General features: G+C 41.4%; 1 protein-coding gene across 2 annotated transcripts in view; it reads right to left on the minus strand.

Annotated features, from left to right (window-relative positions):
* Nucleotides 1–9: 9 nt before the first annotated feature.
* NEK5 (NIMA related kinase 5) overlaps nucleotides 10–19,267 on the minus strand; it is a 45,623-nt gene continuing 26,365 nt past the window's right edge. For both annotated transcript variants that reach the window (XM_025000050.2, XM_025000051.2), the window contains 5 exons: nucleotides 19,021–19,147; nucleotides 14,479–14,613; nucleotides 12,452–12,589; nucleotides 2,709–2,805; nucleotides 10–1,365 (listed from right to left, as the gene is read on the minus strand). In XM_025000050.2, coding sequence (XP_024855818.1) covers nucleotides 1,098–1,365; nucleotides 2,709–2,805; nucleotides 12,452–12,589; nucleotides 14,479–14,613; nucleotides 19,021–19,147 — 765 coding nt within the window. In that variant the 3' untranslated portion in view covers nucleotides 10–1,097. The remainder of the gene's footprint in view (nucleotides 1,366–2,708; nucleotides 2,806–12,451; nucleotides 12,590–14,478; nucleotides 14,614–19,020; nucleotides 19,148–19,267) is intronic.

Raw genomic sequence — 19,267 nt, forward strand, 5'->3', positions numbered from 1 at the left:
CAGAAATCATGGTTTTATAAAATAACAGTTTATTTTAAATGAGTCTGTATATTAGTTTTCTATCACTAACAACAAATGACCACAAACTTAGTTAAAACAACAAAAATGTATTATAGTTCCATCAGTCAGAAGTCTAAAATGGATTTCAGTTCAGTTCAGTCTCTCAGTCGTGTCCGACTCTTTGCGACTCCATGAACTGCAGCATGCCAGGCCTCCCTGTCTATCACCAACTCCCAGAGTTCACTCAAAAATCACGTCCATCGAGTTGGTGATGCCATCCAGCCACCTCATCCTCTGTCGTCCCCTTTTCTTCCTGCCCCCAATCCCTCCCAGCATCAGAGTCTTTTCCAATGAGTCAACTCTTGGCATGAGGTGGCCAAAGTACTGGAGTTTCAGCTTTAGCATCATTCCTTCCAAAGCACACCCAGGGCTGATCTCCTTTAGAATGGACTGGTTGGATCTCCTTGCAGTCCAAGGGACTCTCAAGAGTCTTCTCCAACACCACAGTTCAAAATTTAATGAGGCTAAAATCAAGGTGTTGGCAGGGCTGCATTCCTTTGGCAGGCTTTTGGGGTGAAAGCTTTTCCAGCGTCTAGAGAGGCTGCCTGCATTCCTTGGCATGAGGCCCCTTCCTCCATCTTCAAAGCTGGCAGGATAGAGCTGAACCCTCTCAGCTGCCACCTCTGGTTCGCTTTCTCTTCCACCTTCAGAGACTCTTGTGCTGACACTGAGCCCATCAGAATAATCCAAGATAACCTCCCTATTTAAGGTTAGCTGGTTAGGAATCTTAATTCCACCTGCAATGTTAATTTCCCTTTGCCAGGTAAAAATATATTCACATCTTTGGGTGTGCTTGGGGTGGGGAGAGTCACGTTACTATGCCGACCACATACATAATCTGAAAGATTTCCTAATAGGAATGTTAAAGTAAAAATAAGAATTTCTACATTCAAAAGTTAGTCCCACTGTCTAAATGAGAGAAAAACTAATAAAGCCTTGGGATTACTGAAAACCCTTACAATAAATGAATATTTATGACTTGTTCCCAAAGAGACACTATAACACATACAAACATCATTTAAGAAAAAGTTCAACGATCACAGTTGAATATTTTGACTGTTGGTTGATATTCCTTGATCTTCATCACCAATACAAATTTTGTCATCCGATGGAATAAAAATACTCTCCAAACCTTCATTTAATTCTGAATATTTCTGCATGCCTATCCCCTCTGTTTCTTCTAAGTTTCCAGCATCTTTAGAAGAACTAGAAACCTCTTCTCTTTTTTCTGCCTCATTGAAAGTAGCTAGTTTTTCCAGAGATTCTACTTCATTTCTCAATTCATCTTCAGATTCTTCAAAATTTCTGAAAAAATAAACAGTAAAAATATACCTTGTGGTATCAAAACACTGATGAAGACGTTAAAACGTGTCTCTTCTTAAGCCCCACTCCCCAACTGAGCAATATTAAAGTTGCTTTTTCACCCAGGTAATAAACTGTTTATCAGTTTGGTTTTTCTTAGGATGATTAACATCCAGTGTTGGGAGAATCAATATTTTGTTAAGCTGGAACTGTGTTCTACAACCTTTATGATATTTATTAATATCTATTAAACTCTTACGTTTAAAAGAAGAGGCAGGAAGAGAAAAAAGATAACGAAATGTCTGCCATATATTGAGCACTTCCTATATGCCAGTCACTGCCCTAAAGCACTTCACATGTACTGTGTTTCATCTAATAATAATACTTGAGGTAGACATTATCATCATCAATTTACAAAGAAGCTGGGCTCAAAGAGATTTTGAAAAGGTGCCCAGGGTCTCACAGCTACTACCCAGAGACCCACCCATTCTGAAAGGGTAGAAATTGGACACGACTGAGCAACTCACATGCGTGCGCGTGCGCGCGCGCGCGCGCACACACACACTGGTCTCAGCTGGGTCTTTGAGGCCGTCTTTGATGCCTCGACAGCAGCATTTTAACTTTTTACCATTTTTACTATATTCTGTGCTTCACACACACACACACACACACACACACACACACACACTGGTCTCAGCTGGGTCTTTGAGGCCGTCTTTGATGCCTCGACAGCAGCATTTTAACTTTTTACCATTTTTACTATATTCTGTGCTTCACACACACACACACACACACACACACACACACACACACACACACACACACACTGGTCTCAGCTGGGTCTTTGAGGCCGTCTTTGATGCCTCGACAGCAGCATTTTAACTTTTTACCATTTTTACTATATTCTGTGCTTCACACACACACACACACACACACACACACACACACACACACACACACACACTGGTCTCAGCTGGGTCTTTGAGGCCGTCTTTGATGCCTCGACAGCAGCATTTTAACTTTTTACCATTTTTACTATATTCTGTGCTACACACACACACACACACACACACACACACACACACACACACACACACACACTGGTCTCAGCTGGGTCTTTGAGGCCGTCTTTGATGCCTCGACAGCAGCATTTTAACTTTTTACCATTTTTACTATATTCTGTGCTACACACACACACACACACACACACACACACACACACACACACACTGGTCTCAGCTGGGTCTTTGAGGCCGTCTTTGATGCCTCGACAGCAGCATTTTAACTTTTTACCATTTTTACTATATTCTGTGCTTCATGTAGGCCTCTGTGAATGATCTACTTACGTATCATCGTCATCAGATCTTGGATCTGGTGGTTCTGCATCTATTTCAATGTCAGAGGCCACTTCCACCTTCCCCTTATCTTCTTTCAGTGGTCCGACTGTTAAATAAATGACAGAGATTAAAGCATCCCAGGCTGTACACCTCGTGAGGGGCATGCACCTAGAGTTCTATATTGAAATCAGCCACAATGGTAAAACCTTTGAATAATTCCATTAAAGCAGAGAATAAGATAACAATGGACAGCAACTATTCCACGTTGTACTGAAAGTAGTAGGCAACACAACAAGAGAAGAAAAAGGAAGTGAATGGAATAATGATCAGAGATGAAGAGACAAACTAACCCCACTTTCGGGGTAGAAGCTTTGTATAGAAAATTTAAGGAGATCTTGTAAAAATGTAAGACTTGCCAACATTTATGCTCAGTCATGTCTTTGCAGCCCCATGGACTGTAGCCCATCCAGCTCCTCTGCCCACAGAATTTTCCAGGCAAGAATACTGGAGTGGGTTGCCATTGCCTGCTCCAGGGCATCTCTCCGACCCAGGGATCAAACCCCTGTCTACTGCATCTCCTGCATGGGCAGGCAGATTCTTCACCACGAGCGCCACCTGGGAAGCCTGCTAACATTATTGGACCACGCTTCACTGTTTTTTTGTTTTGTTTTGTTTTGTTTTACTTTGTATTGGTTTTGCCATACATCAACATGAATCTGCCACAGGTATACACGTGTTCCCATCCTGAACCCCCCTCCCTCCTCCCTCCCCATACCATCCCTCTGGTTCATCCCACTGCACCAGCCCCAAGGATCCTGTATCCTGCATCGAACCTGGACTGGCGATTCGTTTCATATATGATATTATACATGTTTCAATGCCATTCTCCCAGATCATCCCACCCTCTCCCTCTCCCACAGAGTCCAAAAGACTGTTCTATACATCTGTGTCTCTTTTGCTGTCTCATTACAGGGTTGTCGTTACCGTCTTTCTAAATTCCATATATATGCGTTAGTATACTGTATTGGTGTTTTTCTTTCTGGCTTACTTCACTCTGTATAATAGGCTCCAGTTTCATCCACCTCATTAGAACTGATTCAAATGTATTCTTTTTAATGGCTGAGTAATACTCCATTGTGTATATGTACCACAGCTTTCTTATCCATTCAAATGCTGATGGACATCTAGGTTGCTTCCATGTCCTGGCTATTATAAACAGTGCTGCCATGAACATTGGGGTACACGTGTCTCTTTCCCTTCTGGTTTCCTCGGTGTGTATGCCCAGCAGTGGGATTGCTGGGTCATAAGGCAGTTCTATTTCCAGTTTTTTTTTTTTTTTTACACACAGCCTCGGGGACGCGGGTGCACATGTTTATACAGTTAGATAAGTTCAATCCTCGGTTGTTTGTGAGGGATAAAAGAGGGAGTGGGAAAAACATAAATAAAGAGTATGATGACATAACAAAGGTGAGAAGAAATAATTACAAGTCAACCTTCTGGTCAAAGAACAGGGGGGAAAAATAAGCATCGTGACTATATTTTTTCATAGGTTTTATGGTAGTTTTCAGATTTTTCAGAATTCTGTTGTCTTGCTTAAATTTCCTATATAAACGGCATCTTTACAAGGAGCCCAACTACATGCAGTAATAAGAAATGAGAGCATATGGTTTGTGAACAAAGTTGGAACTCTTTTTTTTTTCTTTTTAGTAGGGGATAGAATCTCACTGATGTTGGGTTTTTACTACATCTATCACAATACCAGGCAAAGAGATGGGAGAACAGTTAGTGCATAAAAATACCTAGAAGCATAAACTATTAGACTGGAGGAATGTTTCAAGATACTATAGGATAGTAAATGCCATACCCCTAGCTTCCAACCCCCACAACAGGCAATAAACCTTTGGACATTAATAAATTTACTGCAGACAAGAAGTGGTCTGCACTGAGCCCACACTGTCTAGAACAGGGAAACTCTGAACACAGGTTTCCTGGTTTCAGAGTCCACTTCTTTTCTACCATTTCCTCTCATTCCATTGGTCTTTTAAGAAATGCATGGTTTAGACAAACGTACTATACTTAAATTGAGTATCATGTGTGTTTTCTCCCTCTCTTCCTCTTTTTTTTTTTTTCTGTGTTCTGACAAGCTGCTTCTGAAGCATGTAAACCTCCTGGATCTTTTTTTTTTTTTTTTTGAACCTGGACTGGCATCTCGTTTCATACATGACATTTCACATGTTTCAATGCCATTCTCCCAAATCTTCCCACCCTCTCCCTCTCCCACAGAGTCCAAAAGACTGTTCTATACATCAGTGTCTCTTTTGCTGTCTCGTATACAGGGTTATCGTTACCATCTTTCTAAATTCCATATATATGCGTTAGTATACTGTATTGGTGTTTTTCCTTCTGGCTTACTTCACTCTGTATAATAGGCTCCAGTTTCATCCACCTCATTAGAACTGATTCAAATGTATTCTTTTTAATGGCTGAGTAATACTCCATTGTGTATATGTACCACAGCTTTCTTATCCATTCAAATGCTGATGGACATCTAGGTTGCTTCCATGTCCTGGCTATTATAAACAGTGCTGCCATGAACATTGGGGTACACGTGTCTCTTTCCCTTCTGGTTTCCTCGGTGTGTATGCCCAGCAGTGGGATTGCTGGGTCATAAGGCAGTTCTATTTCCAGTTTTTTTTTTTTTTTTACACACAGCCTCGGGGACGCGGGTGCACATGTTTATACAGTTAGATAAGTTCAATCCTCGGTTGTTTGTGAGGGATAAAAGAGGGAGTGGGAAAAACATAAATAAAGAGTATGATGACATAACAAAGGTGAGAAGAAATAATTACAAGTCAACCTTCTGGTCAAAGAACAGGGGGGAAAAATAAGCATCGTGACTATATTTTTTCATAGGTTTTATGGTAGTTTTCAGATTTTTCAGAATTCTGTTGTCTTGCTTAAATTTCCTATATAAACGGCATCTTTACAAGGAGCCCAACTACATGCAGTAATAAGAAATGAGAGCATATGGTTTGTGAACAAAGTTGGAACTCTTTTTTTTTTCTTTTTAGTAGGGGATAGAATCTCACTGATGTTGGGTTTTTACTACATCTATCACAATACCAGGCAAAGAGATGGGAGAACAGTTAGTGCATAAAAATACCTAGAAGCATAAACTATTAGACTGGAGGAATGTTTCAAGATACTATAGGATAGTAAATGCCATACCCCTAGCTTCCAACCCCCACAACAGGCAATAAACCTTTGGACATTAATAAATTTACTGCAGACAAGAAGTGGTCTGCACTGAGCCCACACTGTCTAGAACAGGGAAACTCTGAACACAGGTTTCCTGGTTTCAGAGTCCACTTCTTTTCTACCATTTCCTCTCATTCCATTGGTCTTTTAAGAAATGCATGGTTTAGACAAACGTACTATACTTAAATTGAGTATCATGTGTGTTTTCTCCCTCTCTTCCTCTTTTTTTTTTTTTTCTGTGTTCTGACAAGCTGCTTCTGAAGCATGTAAACCTCCTGGATCTTTTTTTTTTTTTTTTGAACCTGGACTGGCATCTCGTTTCATACATGACATTTCACATGTTTCAATGCCATTCTCCCAAATCTTCCCACCCTCTCCCTCTCCCACAGAGTCCAAAAGACTGTTCTATACATCAGTGTCTCTTTTGCTGTCTCGTATACAGGGTTATCGTTACCATCTTTCTAAATTCCATATATATGCGTTAGTATACTGTATTGGTGTTTTTCCTTCTGGCTTACTTCACTCTGTATAATAGGCTCCAGTTTCATCCACCTCATTAGAACTGATTCAAATGTATTCTTTTTAATGGCTGAGTAATACTCCATTGTGTATATGTACCACAGCTTTCTTATCCATTCAAATGCTGATGGACATCTAGGTTGCTTCCATGTCCTGGCTATTATAAACAGTGCTGCCATGAACATTGGGGTACACGTGTCTCTTTCCCTTCTGGTTTCCTCGGTGTGTATGCCCAGCAGTGGGATTGCTGGGTCATAAGGCAGTTCTATTTCCAGTTTTTTAAGGAATCTCCACACTGTTCTCCATAGTGGCTATACTAGTTTGCATTCCCACCAACAGTGTAAGAAGGTTCCCTTTTCTCCACACCCTGTCCAGCATTTATTGCTTGTAGACTTTTGGATTGCAGCCATTCTGACTGGCGTGAAATGATACCTCATTGTGGTTTTGATTTGCATTTCTCTGATAATGAGTGATGTTGAACATCTTTTCATGTGTTTGTTAGCCATCTGTATATCTTCTTTGGAGAAATGTCTATTTAGTTCTTTGGCCCATTTTTTGATTGGGTTGTTTATTTTTCTGGAATTGAGCTGCAGGAGTTGCTTGTATATTTTTGAGATTAGTTGTATACACAGTATTCAGCTTATTGTTACAGTAAATCACTGATGTCTGCAGGGAAAACCCAAAGCACATACCCACAACTTTATCTTTTTTTTGGCGAGGGTGGAGGTGAGGGGGTGAATTCATTGTTGTTATTTAAAGTGTACTTTTGTTCCTCTTGGGGAAAAGATCAGACTGAAGATAGTAAAATATTTCATTTCTTTACAGGAACAAGCATCCCCTCAACAGCTCTAAGATTTCAATGATTATAAGGTACACTTATTTTATACACCAATAACAAAGAAAATGTTCCCAATAAAATGGCACAATGTTTTCTTAGCCCTTAAAATTTATATTTTATAAATATAAATTACTATAAGTAATTTTAGTCTTTTAGTCTTTCTTAAGCACACATCTGGAGAAGAGAATGGCAACCCACTCCAGTATTCTTGCCTGGAGAATCCCACGCACAGAGGAGCCTGGCAGGCTATAGTCCTTGGGGGCGACAAAGAGTCGGACATGAGTGAGCAACTAACACTATACTACTACTATATAAACACACACTTTTAACCTTATGTCACTCTGGTATATTCATAAAAATGAAAATATAAGGTGAAATTAAAAGCAGAGATATTTTTGTAAACTTTTACATGACAACCCATGTATACGCTCACAAGTTGAAATTTCACCACACAGTAATTAAATATTTACCTATTTTTAATGAACACTGCTGCTACGTCACCCCAGTCGTGTCCGACTCTGTGTGACTCCATAGACGTCAGCCCACGAGGCTCCCCCGTCCCTGAGATTCTCCAGGCAAGAACACTGGAGTGGGTTGCCATTTCCTTCTCCAATGCATGAAAGTGAAAAGTGAAAGTGAAGTCGCTCAGTCGTGTCTGACTCTTAGCAACCCCATGGACTGCAGCCTACCAGGCTCCTCCGTCCATGGGATTTTCCAGGCAAGAGTACTGGAGTGGGGTGCCATTGCCTTCTCCGTTTAATGAACACAGTTCATCCCAAATCATAGCTCGTATCACTTCCTAAAGTGCATTAAATAAATGAAGTAGATTCATATATCTCATTTATGAGTTAGTCTGGCTACTAAAACAGAATATTCTTCTTGGTATGGGAATCTGATAGTTTTATTTTTACTTTCCTGTCTCAAGAAGGCAGTTTTAGGAGGCTCTTATTTTTGTTTAACAGGATAGAAGAAAGAATGAAAGGCTAACTACAGAAATGTAAATCAGCTGTTATCAAGATGTGCAACTATGATGTTACCAAGGCAACTGTGTAGCCTGAAAACTGACGCAAGAAAAACAGAGGTTACCTTCCCACCAAGGATGCCCTTGGAGTGGCTAAACTATACACAAAATTACTGACCTGAATTAATTATGCACATGTTAAAAAAAATGCTTATCCTCCTTAAAACAGTGTAGTTTTTACTAGTAAGATTCATTTAAAAGGATTTTATAAAATCTTAACTATTTTAAATTTTCAAAATTAGGACATGGAGACATAGAGAACAGACTTGTGGTCCCAGTGGGGGAAGGAGAGGGAGGGATAAATTGAGAGAGAAGCACTGAAACATATATATTATCATATGTACAACAGCTAATGGGAAGTTGCTGCTTAGCACAGGGAGCTCAACCTGGTGCTCGGGGTCAACCTAGACGGGTGGGATGGGTTGGGGGGTGGCAGGGAGGTTCAAGAAGGAGGGGATATATGTATCCTTTTATGTTGTGGTACGGCAGAAATCAACACAACCTTGTAAAGTAATTATCCTCCAATTAAAAACATAAATTAGGACTAATTAAACATGTACTTGATAATCTTTCACTTTTAAATGGAATTTAGAACAAGATGCATCAAAGGAGTTTATTTTCAAGAAACTGGATGTTTAAAGATATGACAGAGGATATATGAATCGCAGTTAAATGTATGACAACGTATCCTTAAATGCCTTTATAAATTGTGTCTGTTACACATGTAATCAAAGTTATTAGAATTTACACATGCAGACAGTCTTCATAAAGAGTCTACAGAACCATAAGAATAATTTTTAATGTAATTTCCTTATCCAGCTTGATAGCAATACGGCCATTGGCAAACCCATGCCTTTACATAAAGTGATAGTAAAAACTATGCTGTGGCTGTATTCTCATTCACAGAGACATGGTCACCTACTACGTTCTGGACATGGTAGCAGGCACCACGGATAGAGAGTCGGAGTGGGGTGGTGATCAAGACAAAGCCCTCAGAAGCTTACAGCCTAGCGAGGAAGAAAGCTATTAAACAGAAAATTAACGTGAACTTGATTTTTATGATCAGAGAATTAGTGTCTTGTGGGATACGAAGCAGGGAACCCAAACTCAGATGAATACAAAGGAGACATGCCCCGATGTTTTCTCAAGCACTTAAACCAGTGGTTACCTAAGACTTCCCTGGTGGTCCAGTGGTTAAGACTCTGTGCTCCCAATGCAGGGAACCCGGATCCAATCCCTCGTCAGGGAACTAGATCCTGCAAGATGGAACTAAAACCCAGCCAGACAAAAGAAAAAAAAAAAAAAGATTTTAAAATATTAAAAAAAATAAAACAGTGGTTGCCTGTCAGTGGTGCACAGGCAGTAGTTTAGCTGAGATCCAGGTTTGTCATAGCAATCAATAAAAATTAAAATAAAATCACTACTACATCTTCTTATGGCCTGAATTTACATAATAAATATAATAAGGAAAAGTATTTCATGCACTTAACCAATATTTGAGTGTGCACGAATTTCAGTGTGACACCGAATGAATGTGAAACTGTCAGAGGTAGCTAACAGAGAAGTCAGAGAGACAGTAGACAAATTTGAGGAGTTACAGAAAGCTTAGTAGAATTTTTTGGATTATAGGGAAGCATGTCAATCAAGTTACAGGCTCTTGAACTCATTTATCCAAATTATTAACTTATTAAGAATCTTCTATATTCCAGACACTTTTGCCAGCTCTGTCTGGCAGTACAGGGAAAAGTATGGAGGAAAGGGTAAGTGCTGATAAAACATCGCTACAGAAGTGAGCAGGAGTTCCATCAGAGAGGAATCTTAAGGGAGAATTTCTTTGGCAAAGGGAGGAAGGCTTGCATTCTAAACAGAAGGAAGAACAGTTGAAGAGAAGTGCCAGGGGCTCTGACGTTCGTTGGGAGGGGCCATTTGGTCTTAAAGGCGCTTAGAGTCTGCAGAATCTGGGTTTTATCTGGAGAGTGAGGGAGAATCTTTTGCAGGATTTAAAGCAGAGAAAAGACTTGGTCCTTTTTAGTATCAATATTATCTGGAAGGGATGCAGTGTGCATGTGCATGCTTAGTCACTCAGTTGTGGTAGACTCTTTATGACCCCATGCATGAATCATAGTCCACCAGGCTCCTCTGTCCATGAGATTTTTTCAGGCAAGAAAACTGGAGTGAGTTGCCATTTCCTTCTCCAGGGGATCTTCCTGACCCAGGGATACAACTCATGTCTGCTGCGTCTCCTGCATTGCAGGAGAATCCTTTACTGCTAAGTCACCAGAGAAATCCCAGGTGCAGAGGGATAGCTACAGAAATATGACCAGAGATAGGAAGTCAAGCTTGCTACTGGGACAGGAAAGATGAGGTGAGGCCAACCACAGAGTTAGAGGCTGAAAGACCAATGAGAAGTCCAGCCAGGGACTTCCCTGGTGGCCCAGTGGCTAAGCCTTCTGCGGTCCCAATGCAGGTGGCCCAGGTTTGATCCCAGCTCAGGGAACTAAATCCCACGTGCTGCAACTAAGAGCTTGCATACTGTAGCTAAAGATCCTGCATGGCAAAATCAAGACCTGGTGCAGCCAAATAAAAAAACAAATATTAAAAGAAAAAGCACGGTTGGAGTGGGAGGGGGCGCCTACACCCTTAACAAGTTACAAAAGAAAATATCCATGCTTTGCTTTGAACGCCACCCTGAGAGGCAAGTTCCTATCTTGCGTCCCACTTGTTGGATCAATTACTCATATGTGCCTAATGTAAAGCTGTCCATGCAAAAATACAGTAAGTTCACGAATAAATTCATGTGGCATGCAAGATCATATGAAGAGTTTTCTATGATTCTTTCAAAGAATCGCAGGAGCAAATGCAAGACAAATCATCGCCACCAGCATGTCGCCATCACAGTGTCCTGAAAGATGGGCACCTCCATCCTCCCTGGTCTGGGACCCCAGCTTTTGGCCTCCAGTCTAATCCAGGCCAGCCCAAAGCTTCCTCCCAACCCCCCAGCCTCCAGCCCCATCTTACAGACAATCCCTTTATCCCAGGATAGAAGGGGAGGAAGCTGACCAGCAATCAGACTGCAGCCTGTGATTTGAAGTTACTAGAAAGAAAGGAAGACAGAGAACCATTTTTTTCTCTCTCCCCACCCCCTCCACCCAAGCCTTGAGTTTTAAGTGTGGCAGCTGAGATAAGTCATAATATCGAAGGACTCCAACTACTCATGGACCCTGGCCCCTTCTACTGCTCCTAGATTTTAGTTATATTGTCTTTCTCAGCCTCTCAGGTGGGTGGATCTGCAAATCCTTCCCACCTGAAATGTTCCTTCGACAATAAAATGACGTCCATTCTTTAAGACTCACCTTTCACAGAGATTCCCCTTTTCCTGCACTTCACACACTGGCAGACTCACTCTTCAGAAACAGCCAGCTATGCCTCTTGCATTATTCTCAATATACTTTCCTGTTGTTCTTTCACTTTTTAAGTACTCATCAGCCTCCATTACTCTCAGGTTGGTACCCAGGCTCCCCTGCCCCCTCAGCCTCGCATCTCTGAAGCCCCAAAGCCCCGCCTGGGCAGGTGTTCTTTGTTTGATACCTGCCTGTCCCAGATGGCTTTTCTCCTGGCAGTTCACACCAGATCCTCACTGGGATGCAAATTCCCTCAACCTTTAGAAAACAACAACTTCTGAAGCCAACACAAGCACAATCTTGCTAAAAGTTAGAGGCAGAAAAAAAATCCCCAAAGCCAAAAAACCTATATTAAGATGTATTTTATTGCCCACTGCATGGTAATTTGAGTCTGCTGAATAGCTGTCAGATTAAATGGACTCTGTCAAGTAGAGCTAAGCCCTAGCTCATCATCTACAAAGCCACCTGCCCTTCCTACCTAATTTTCATCACTCATCAACTGATCCCGTTACAGAAAATGATTCCACTTTTTTCAGAAGTTCAAGTCTTTCATTAATGCATCTGGAACAGGCTTGGACAAAGTAAATCAGCTTCTGAAAAGGCTTTGACACCCTTTCAATTCTCTCTCCAGGCTATTCTTATCCCCGTCCTGCATTTACATGTCTGACAAAATTCTGCAGGGGGTTGGGGATGTACTTAAAAGTAAGCTACATACCACATTGTCCATCGTTGGCAGAAAGCGAGCTGCTGGTTAGCTGTGCTGCTGCCAAAACACTCAGCAAAGTTCCCGGTGCTTCTCGCTGCCACCGTCTCCTGTTTTCTGGTCCGCCTTCAATCTCAATCACTCGGCCATCTGAAAAGGAGACTGGATTAGTGACAATAAAAATGCTTCTTCAGTGGAGCTTTTAAAATCACAGAATGCAAGAACCTTGGAGATAACCTAATCCCACCCATTTTATGAGTAAAGAAGCTAAGAAAAGTTCAGTGACAATATGATTGTCACAGAGCTATTGGGCAGGAGAGTCTTTTTTTGCTTTGGAAACTGGCTATTTTGGTATGTTGACATTTCTCTTCTATCGTTTATTTTAAATTCAGTTTCCCTTCTTATTGTTCCACTGGTTTAGGATGGATTAAATTGTATTATGTTTGCAAGCCCTTTTCTGTAAATTTAATGATATATTTTGTAAGAGTATAAATATGGGTCCATTCAAACACTTTTAATTACTAACTTCAGTAATATACTTACAGACTTCAACTTATAAGATGGACATAAATTTTAGCTCTCCCTCAGCCCCACGAGGGCTTCCCAGGTGATGCTAGAGATAAAGAACCTGCCTGCAATGTAGGAGATGTAAGCAAGCTTGATTCCTGGGTCAGGAAGATCCCCCGGAGGAGACAAAGGCAATCCACTCCAGTATTCTTGCCTAGAGAATCCCATAGATAGAGGAGCCTGGCAGGCTACAGTCCATAGGATCACAAAGAGTCAGACACCCCTGAAGTGACTTAGCACACACGGCCCCACGTTATCAAGAACATACGAAATTAGCAATAAAAATCTCCACCACCTGTAAGATCACACCCAGGTATTGCAGGGACTCTCTGATGAGGAAAGACTATGCCAGAAGCTCAGATGTAAACAAAAGAATTTAGGTTGAAAATACCATCATATTCTAAACAGTCCCAACACTGAAATAGTACATTGGCTTACAAAGCAATTTAATGCGTATCTTTGCACTAACTCTCTAAATCTTGTGGGATAGCTAATATTTCAATTTTGATGTTACTGATGAAAAAAATGACCCTCCAAGACATTGCAAGAGAGTTATTGGGCTAGCACAGGAAAGCAAATGAAGCCACCTGCCCCTCCTTGCGAGAGAGGTGGGAGCCTGGATCTTTCCTCCCTTACATTCTCACAGCTACAGTGGTCAATTGTCTAGAATAATTAGTAGGCAAGTCTCTGCAGGGGTAGGAAGTGGAAGCGTTGGTTGCTTAGTCGTGTCTGGCTCTTTGCAGTCCCATGGACTGTAGCCCGCCAGGCTCCTCTGTCTGTGGGATTCTCCAGGCAAGAATACTGGAGTGGGTTGCTATTTCCTTCTCCAGGGGATCTTCCCGACCCCAGGATTAGACCTGGGTCTCCTGCATTGCAGGCAGATTCTTTACCATCTGAGCCACAAGCCTAATCTAAAACAGTATCTTTTGACAAGTATTTGATACAAATCTATAGGGGCTGAGGGTCGGACACGACTGAGCAACTTCACTTTCACTTTTCACTTTCCTGCATTGGAAAAGGAAATGGCAACCTACTCCAGTGTTCTTGCCTGGAGAATCCCAGGGACAGGGGAGCCTGGTGGGCTGCTGTCTGTGGGGTCGCAGAGTCAGACACGACTGAAGCAACTTAGCAGCAGCAGCAGCAGCACAGAGACTGTAGGGCTTCCCTGGCGGGAGACCCGGGTTCAATCCCTGGGTTGGGAAGATCCCCTGGAGAAGGAAATGGCAACCCACTCCAGTATTCTTGCCTGGAGAATCGCATGGACAGAGGACCCTGGTAGGCTACAAGTCCATGGGGTTGCAAAGAGTTGGACACAACTGAGCAACTTTTCTTTCTTTCATTCTTATAGGGACTATACTGAAAAGTGAGAACTATCAGGTCAGAGTGAGCACTGGCATTTGGGGTGAACACAGCTGTGTCTGGGGCCTCTCTCTCCTCTTGCTGATGATTTAAGCCACTGATGTCAGCCTCACCCTCAGGCATGGTGGAGCAGGTGGAGCAGGTGGAGGTGACGTCGGCCGAGGCCATCATTTGCAGCAGAGTCTGAGGAGCTCCTGGGGCCCACTGTCTCCTGTACTGTGCAGCAGTGGCATCCGGAATGCACAACTCTGGGCATAAGGAAATAACTCGTTCATCTCAAAGCAGCAAAGTGTGACTAATAGCACCAAATGGTTCTTAGGAAACCTGGAATCCATCAGCTGGCACATTCAAAAACAGAAGTCACCACCATCCTTCTAATACAGATTATTATGGACTGAATGTTTACACGCCCTCCCTCCCTCCCCTCCCCACCCCCCCACCAATTCAAATCTCCAAACCTCATGCCCAAGGTGATGATACTAGGAGGAGGGACTGCGGGGAGGTGATTAGGTCATGAGGGTGAAGCCTCATGAATATGAGTAATGCTCTTATGAAAGACACCCCAGAGAGCTCCCTCATCTTTTCCATTAAGGGTTGTTGTTCAGTCGGTGAGTCCTGTCAGCGACCCCATGGACTGCAGCAAACCAGGCTTCCCTGTCCTTCACTATCTCCTGGAGTTTGCTCAAATTCATGCCCACTGAGTTGGTGATGCCATCCAACCATCTCATCCTCTGTCGTCCCCTTCTCTTCCTGCCTTCAATCTTTCCCAGCATCAGGGTCTTTTCCAATGAATCAGCTCTTTGCATCAGGTGGTCAAAGTATAGGAGCTTCAGCTTCTGCGTCAGTCCTTCCAATGAATATTCAGGACTGATTTCCTTTAGGATTGACTGGTTTGTGAGGACACAGCAAAAAAGATGGAATTAGGCCCTCACCAGACCCTGAATCTACCAGCATCATGATCTTGGACTTTCCAGCCTCCAGAAATGTGTGAAATATTGAACAAATATTGTTAATAAGCCATCAAGTTTATGGTATTTGTTACTTCAGGCCACTGAACTTTTAAGTTCTGAAGTTATAAACAGGTTTAAAATTGTTTCATTTTTATTATTAACATTTGATTAATGCTAAAGAAATATTAACAGCACTGAATGAACAAATTCTTGAGGCATTATGTGAACCTTAGTAGTGTCCATGGAAATGCAACTATTCCATTACCTTACTTTATTTTTTGGCCACACTGTGGCATTCGGGACCTTAGTTCCCCAACTAGGGGTTGAACCTGTGCTCCCTGCAGTAGAAGCCCATATTCTTAACCACTGGACCAGCAGCCAAGTCCCCTACCTTAATTTCAAAAGTAACATGGTTTTTAGAAAACGTGTTGCTATGTTTCATTATAGGAAATTTGGAGATCAGATAAAGAAGAAAACCAAAATTTCCACAATCCCACTGTCCAGAAGACGATTACAGTTGCAAATTTTCCTTCCTGCATTTTGTTTTTGCTTCGTTTTGAAACAAAAAAAATAGGCCAAATACTATACCCTTTTATAATTTATTCTTTCTAATTAGTAACATATCCTATCTGAATTATTAAATATTGCTCTATACCACTATTTTAAAGCAAACTGGGTATCCTGATTTATGAATACATTTTAACTTAATTCTTTTTTGGTGGATTTTTAGATTGCTAGAATTTTTTACTATGATAAACAACACTATAATGAACTCATTTTTTACATTTATGACTATTTTCCCTAGGTAAAATATTGAAAATTACAATTCTAGGGGCTAGTAATATTTGCTTTACCAAAGCCTTTCATTGTTAAAGTTGAATCTATTACTAATTTATTCTGTGATTTTTTTTCCTATGTATTTTGAAGAGCAAATTCTTCCCTATTTGAAAGATACTCACATTTTCTTTCACTTTATTTTCTAACATACAGCTTCACTTGTCACATATAAACCCTTTGATTTTAGCTTGTATCATTATCTAGAGTCTGATTTCACAATTTTCCCAAATTGTTAACCAATTAGTTCTAGAGCATTTATTTAATTCTTTTTATTTAATTCCCATTGACATGATGTGACTTTTAGCATATGCTAAATTATGATACATACTAGAGTTTGTTTCTAAACTTTGTCTTTTTTCACTAATTTTTTTAAAATTTTGCTGCTAGTATCATATTGTTTTAATCACTGTAATTTATATAATATAGTTTGATATTTGGAAGACAAGTACCACTCACTGCTCTTCTTTTCTAGATTTTTTTGGCTAGTTAAGAATCTCCAAGGGACTTCCCTGGTGGTTCAGTGGTTAAGAATCTGCCTTCCAATGCAAGGGACAGGGGTATGAGCCCTGTTCGAGGAATTAAGATCCCACATGCCATGAGGCAACTAAGCCCTCAAGCTGCAACTACTCAGCTCAGGCACTACATCTAAGATCCAACACAGCCATAAATAAATAAATATTTTTTTAAAGGATCTCCAAGATTCTGCAATCTGCCAAGATCTCTTTACACCAGAAAAAACTCCTACTGTGCTTTTGACTGAAATTACCAAAAATCCACATATTTATTTGGAATGAATATTTCTAATATATAACAGTATTGGTGGTGTTGTTCAGTTGTCCAGTTGTGTCCAACTCTTCTCTACATTCATTCAGTCTTTAACTACCTCAGTAAAGTTTTATAGTTTCCTTCATTTGCTCTGCATGATTCTTGTGGAGCTTATTCCCAAGTTATAAGTACACACACATATACACTCACACACATATTTGCTATTGATACTGTCAATGAGATCTAAAGACCAACTGGGGAATATATTTGCAATAGGTATTTCAGGCAAAGGTTCTATTTAAATGAGTCTTATAAATTTAAAAAATGACATATTCAGTAGAAAAATAGATAAAGGATATGAGCACATAATTCACAAGAGAAAGACAGAGGTCAATAAACATATGGGAAATTGTTCAGCCTGCATAATAATCACAGCAACCCAGTTTAAATTGAGACCATTTTCAGTATCAAACTAATGATTAGTACTGGGGTTCAAAAAGCAGGTTCTGTGCCTCCTTTCACTGGTTCATGACAGTTCTATGATTGTGAAGGCAGACCAGGTGTCACTCATCTCTGAGGTCCCTTCCACCTAGCACAGTCTGGCAGAACCTGGGGATTCTCTGTAAGAAGCCTGCTGAATTGAATACAGATTTTTCCAGGTGGAAGAGAGGCAAAGTGTATTATTCTAGGAAGAGGAAACTGAGCTGAGTCAGGCTGTGTAAATGCTCACATAGCTGCAAGAGAAGATGCGGTTCCAACAGGCTGTGTGGATCCATCATCAGTGCAAAAAGAGAAGGGGGGTGATCGAGCAGGATCAGGCCATGCAGCATAACATGTGTTACTTTGTGCCATGAACTGTATCCTATGAGCATTATCAAAACAAAATTTGAGCAGGGAACTCTACTCATATTTCATTTTGATAATGCCTCATTTCCACCTGGAAAAAAAAAATCTTTATTCGATTCAGCACAGGGAACTCTGCTCAGTGCTCTGTGGTGACCTAAATGGTAAGGAAATCCAAAAAAGAGGGGATATACGTGTAGATAGAGCTGATTCGCCTTGCTGCACAGTAGAAACGAACACACCATTGTAATGCAACAATACTCCAACAAAAATTAATTTTAAAAATTTGAGTAGGATAATAATATGACAAGATGACTATAGCAATATTTACAGAATGAAAGGGAAAGACTAGAGAAAAGAGGATGCATAGGAGAATAAGGCAGCTCTCCTATGAGTGAGGGGAAGGGAAAGGGAAAATTAGGGAAAGAGCATCTATTAAACTAAGCACCTAATATGTCCATTTTCACATTAGTCTTTGCAATAAGTCTGTGTGGCAAGCATTAGTATCCTCATTCCTAAGGGGAAACTGAGGTTCAGAGATTTTTTTTTTGGCCACACAGCATAATGAGATCTTAGTTCCCCTACTAGGGATAGAACCCTGTAACCCCTGCATTGGGAGTGTGGAGTCTTAACCACTAGCCTACCAGGGAAGTGCCTGAGATTCAGAGATTTGAAGTAACATGTGAAAGGCTGCACAATCAAAAAGCAGCAATACTAGCTGGGATTGGAACTCTGTCTCCAAAGCCCATGCACTTCCTACAACATACACGGCTGAGACAGGACAGGGCAGAGAGAATGAAGGAGGAGGGAGACTCAGGACATCTCAGAGTAGAAACCACCCCAGGCACGACAGCAGGACCGTCAGCCTGGTGAGGGCGTCACCCAAAATAAAGACTCCCTGGGAAGAAAGCACTCAGAAGATTGATCGTACACGCACTGAGTTTGAGATGACAATAGGACTCGTCCATGGAGCCATCCAGGAGATCCTGAGAAAGGCAGATGAGTGTGGAGCTGCTGGTGGAGGAGTGGAAGCTGAGGGAGCAGCTGAAACTGCCCCGGGAGCAGTGCGGAGCAGAGAGGAGGCGGGTCTCTGGGGCTGTGATCTCTGTGGCGGGTGGAGTCAGGCCAGATTCCCCCCAGCTCAGGGAGGGGTGGGGGGCAGGGGACAGTCAGGTCACTGGAGATGAGTGAGGAGAGCATACGAGATGGGTTGTCAATAAAACAGTACCTTCTCATCTGCAGCCTTCAAGGGACACATACCTGCTTCTGGGCAACAGAGAGTTTCAAATGCTTGGTCTGTATAATCTTCCTGCCCCTTCATACATTTATATTCCATGAACTTCATGCCATCCTCAGAGGTCAAAGTTTCATTCAGTATATCCACTGCCTAAAGCAATTCCACAGTGTTTCATGAGAAATAAGCCACATTTTGGGAGGAAAAGTTTAAAAATTATTCTGTATTCCCAGGAGTAGCATTTACCAAGACATGCAATGAGTATTCAGTATA

The sequence above is a fragment of the Bos taurus genome, chromosome 12, assembly GCF_002263795.3.
Source record: "Bos taurus isolate L1 Dominette 01449 registration number 42190680 breed Hereford chromosome 12, ARS-UCD2.0, whole genome shotgun sequence".
In the NCBI taxonomy this organism is placed as follows: domain Eukaryota; kingdom Metazoa; phylum Chordata; class Mammalia; order Artiodactyla; family Bovidae; genus Bos; species Bos taurus.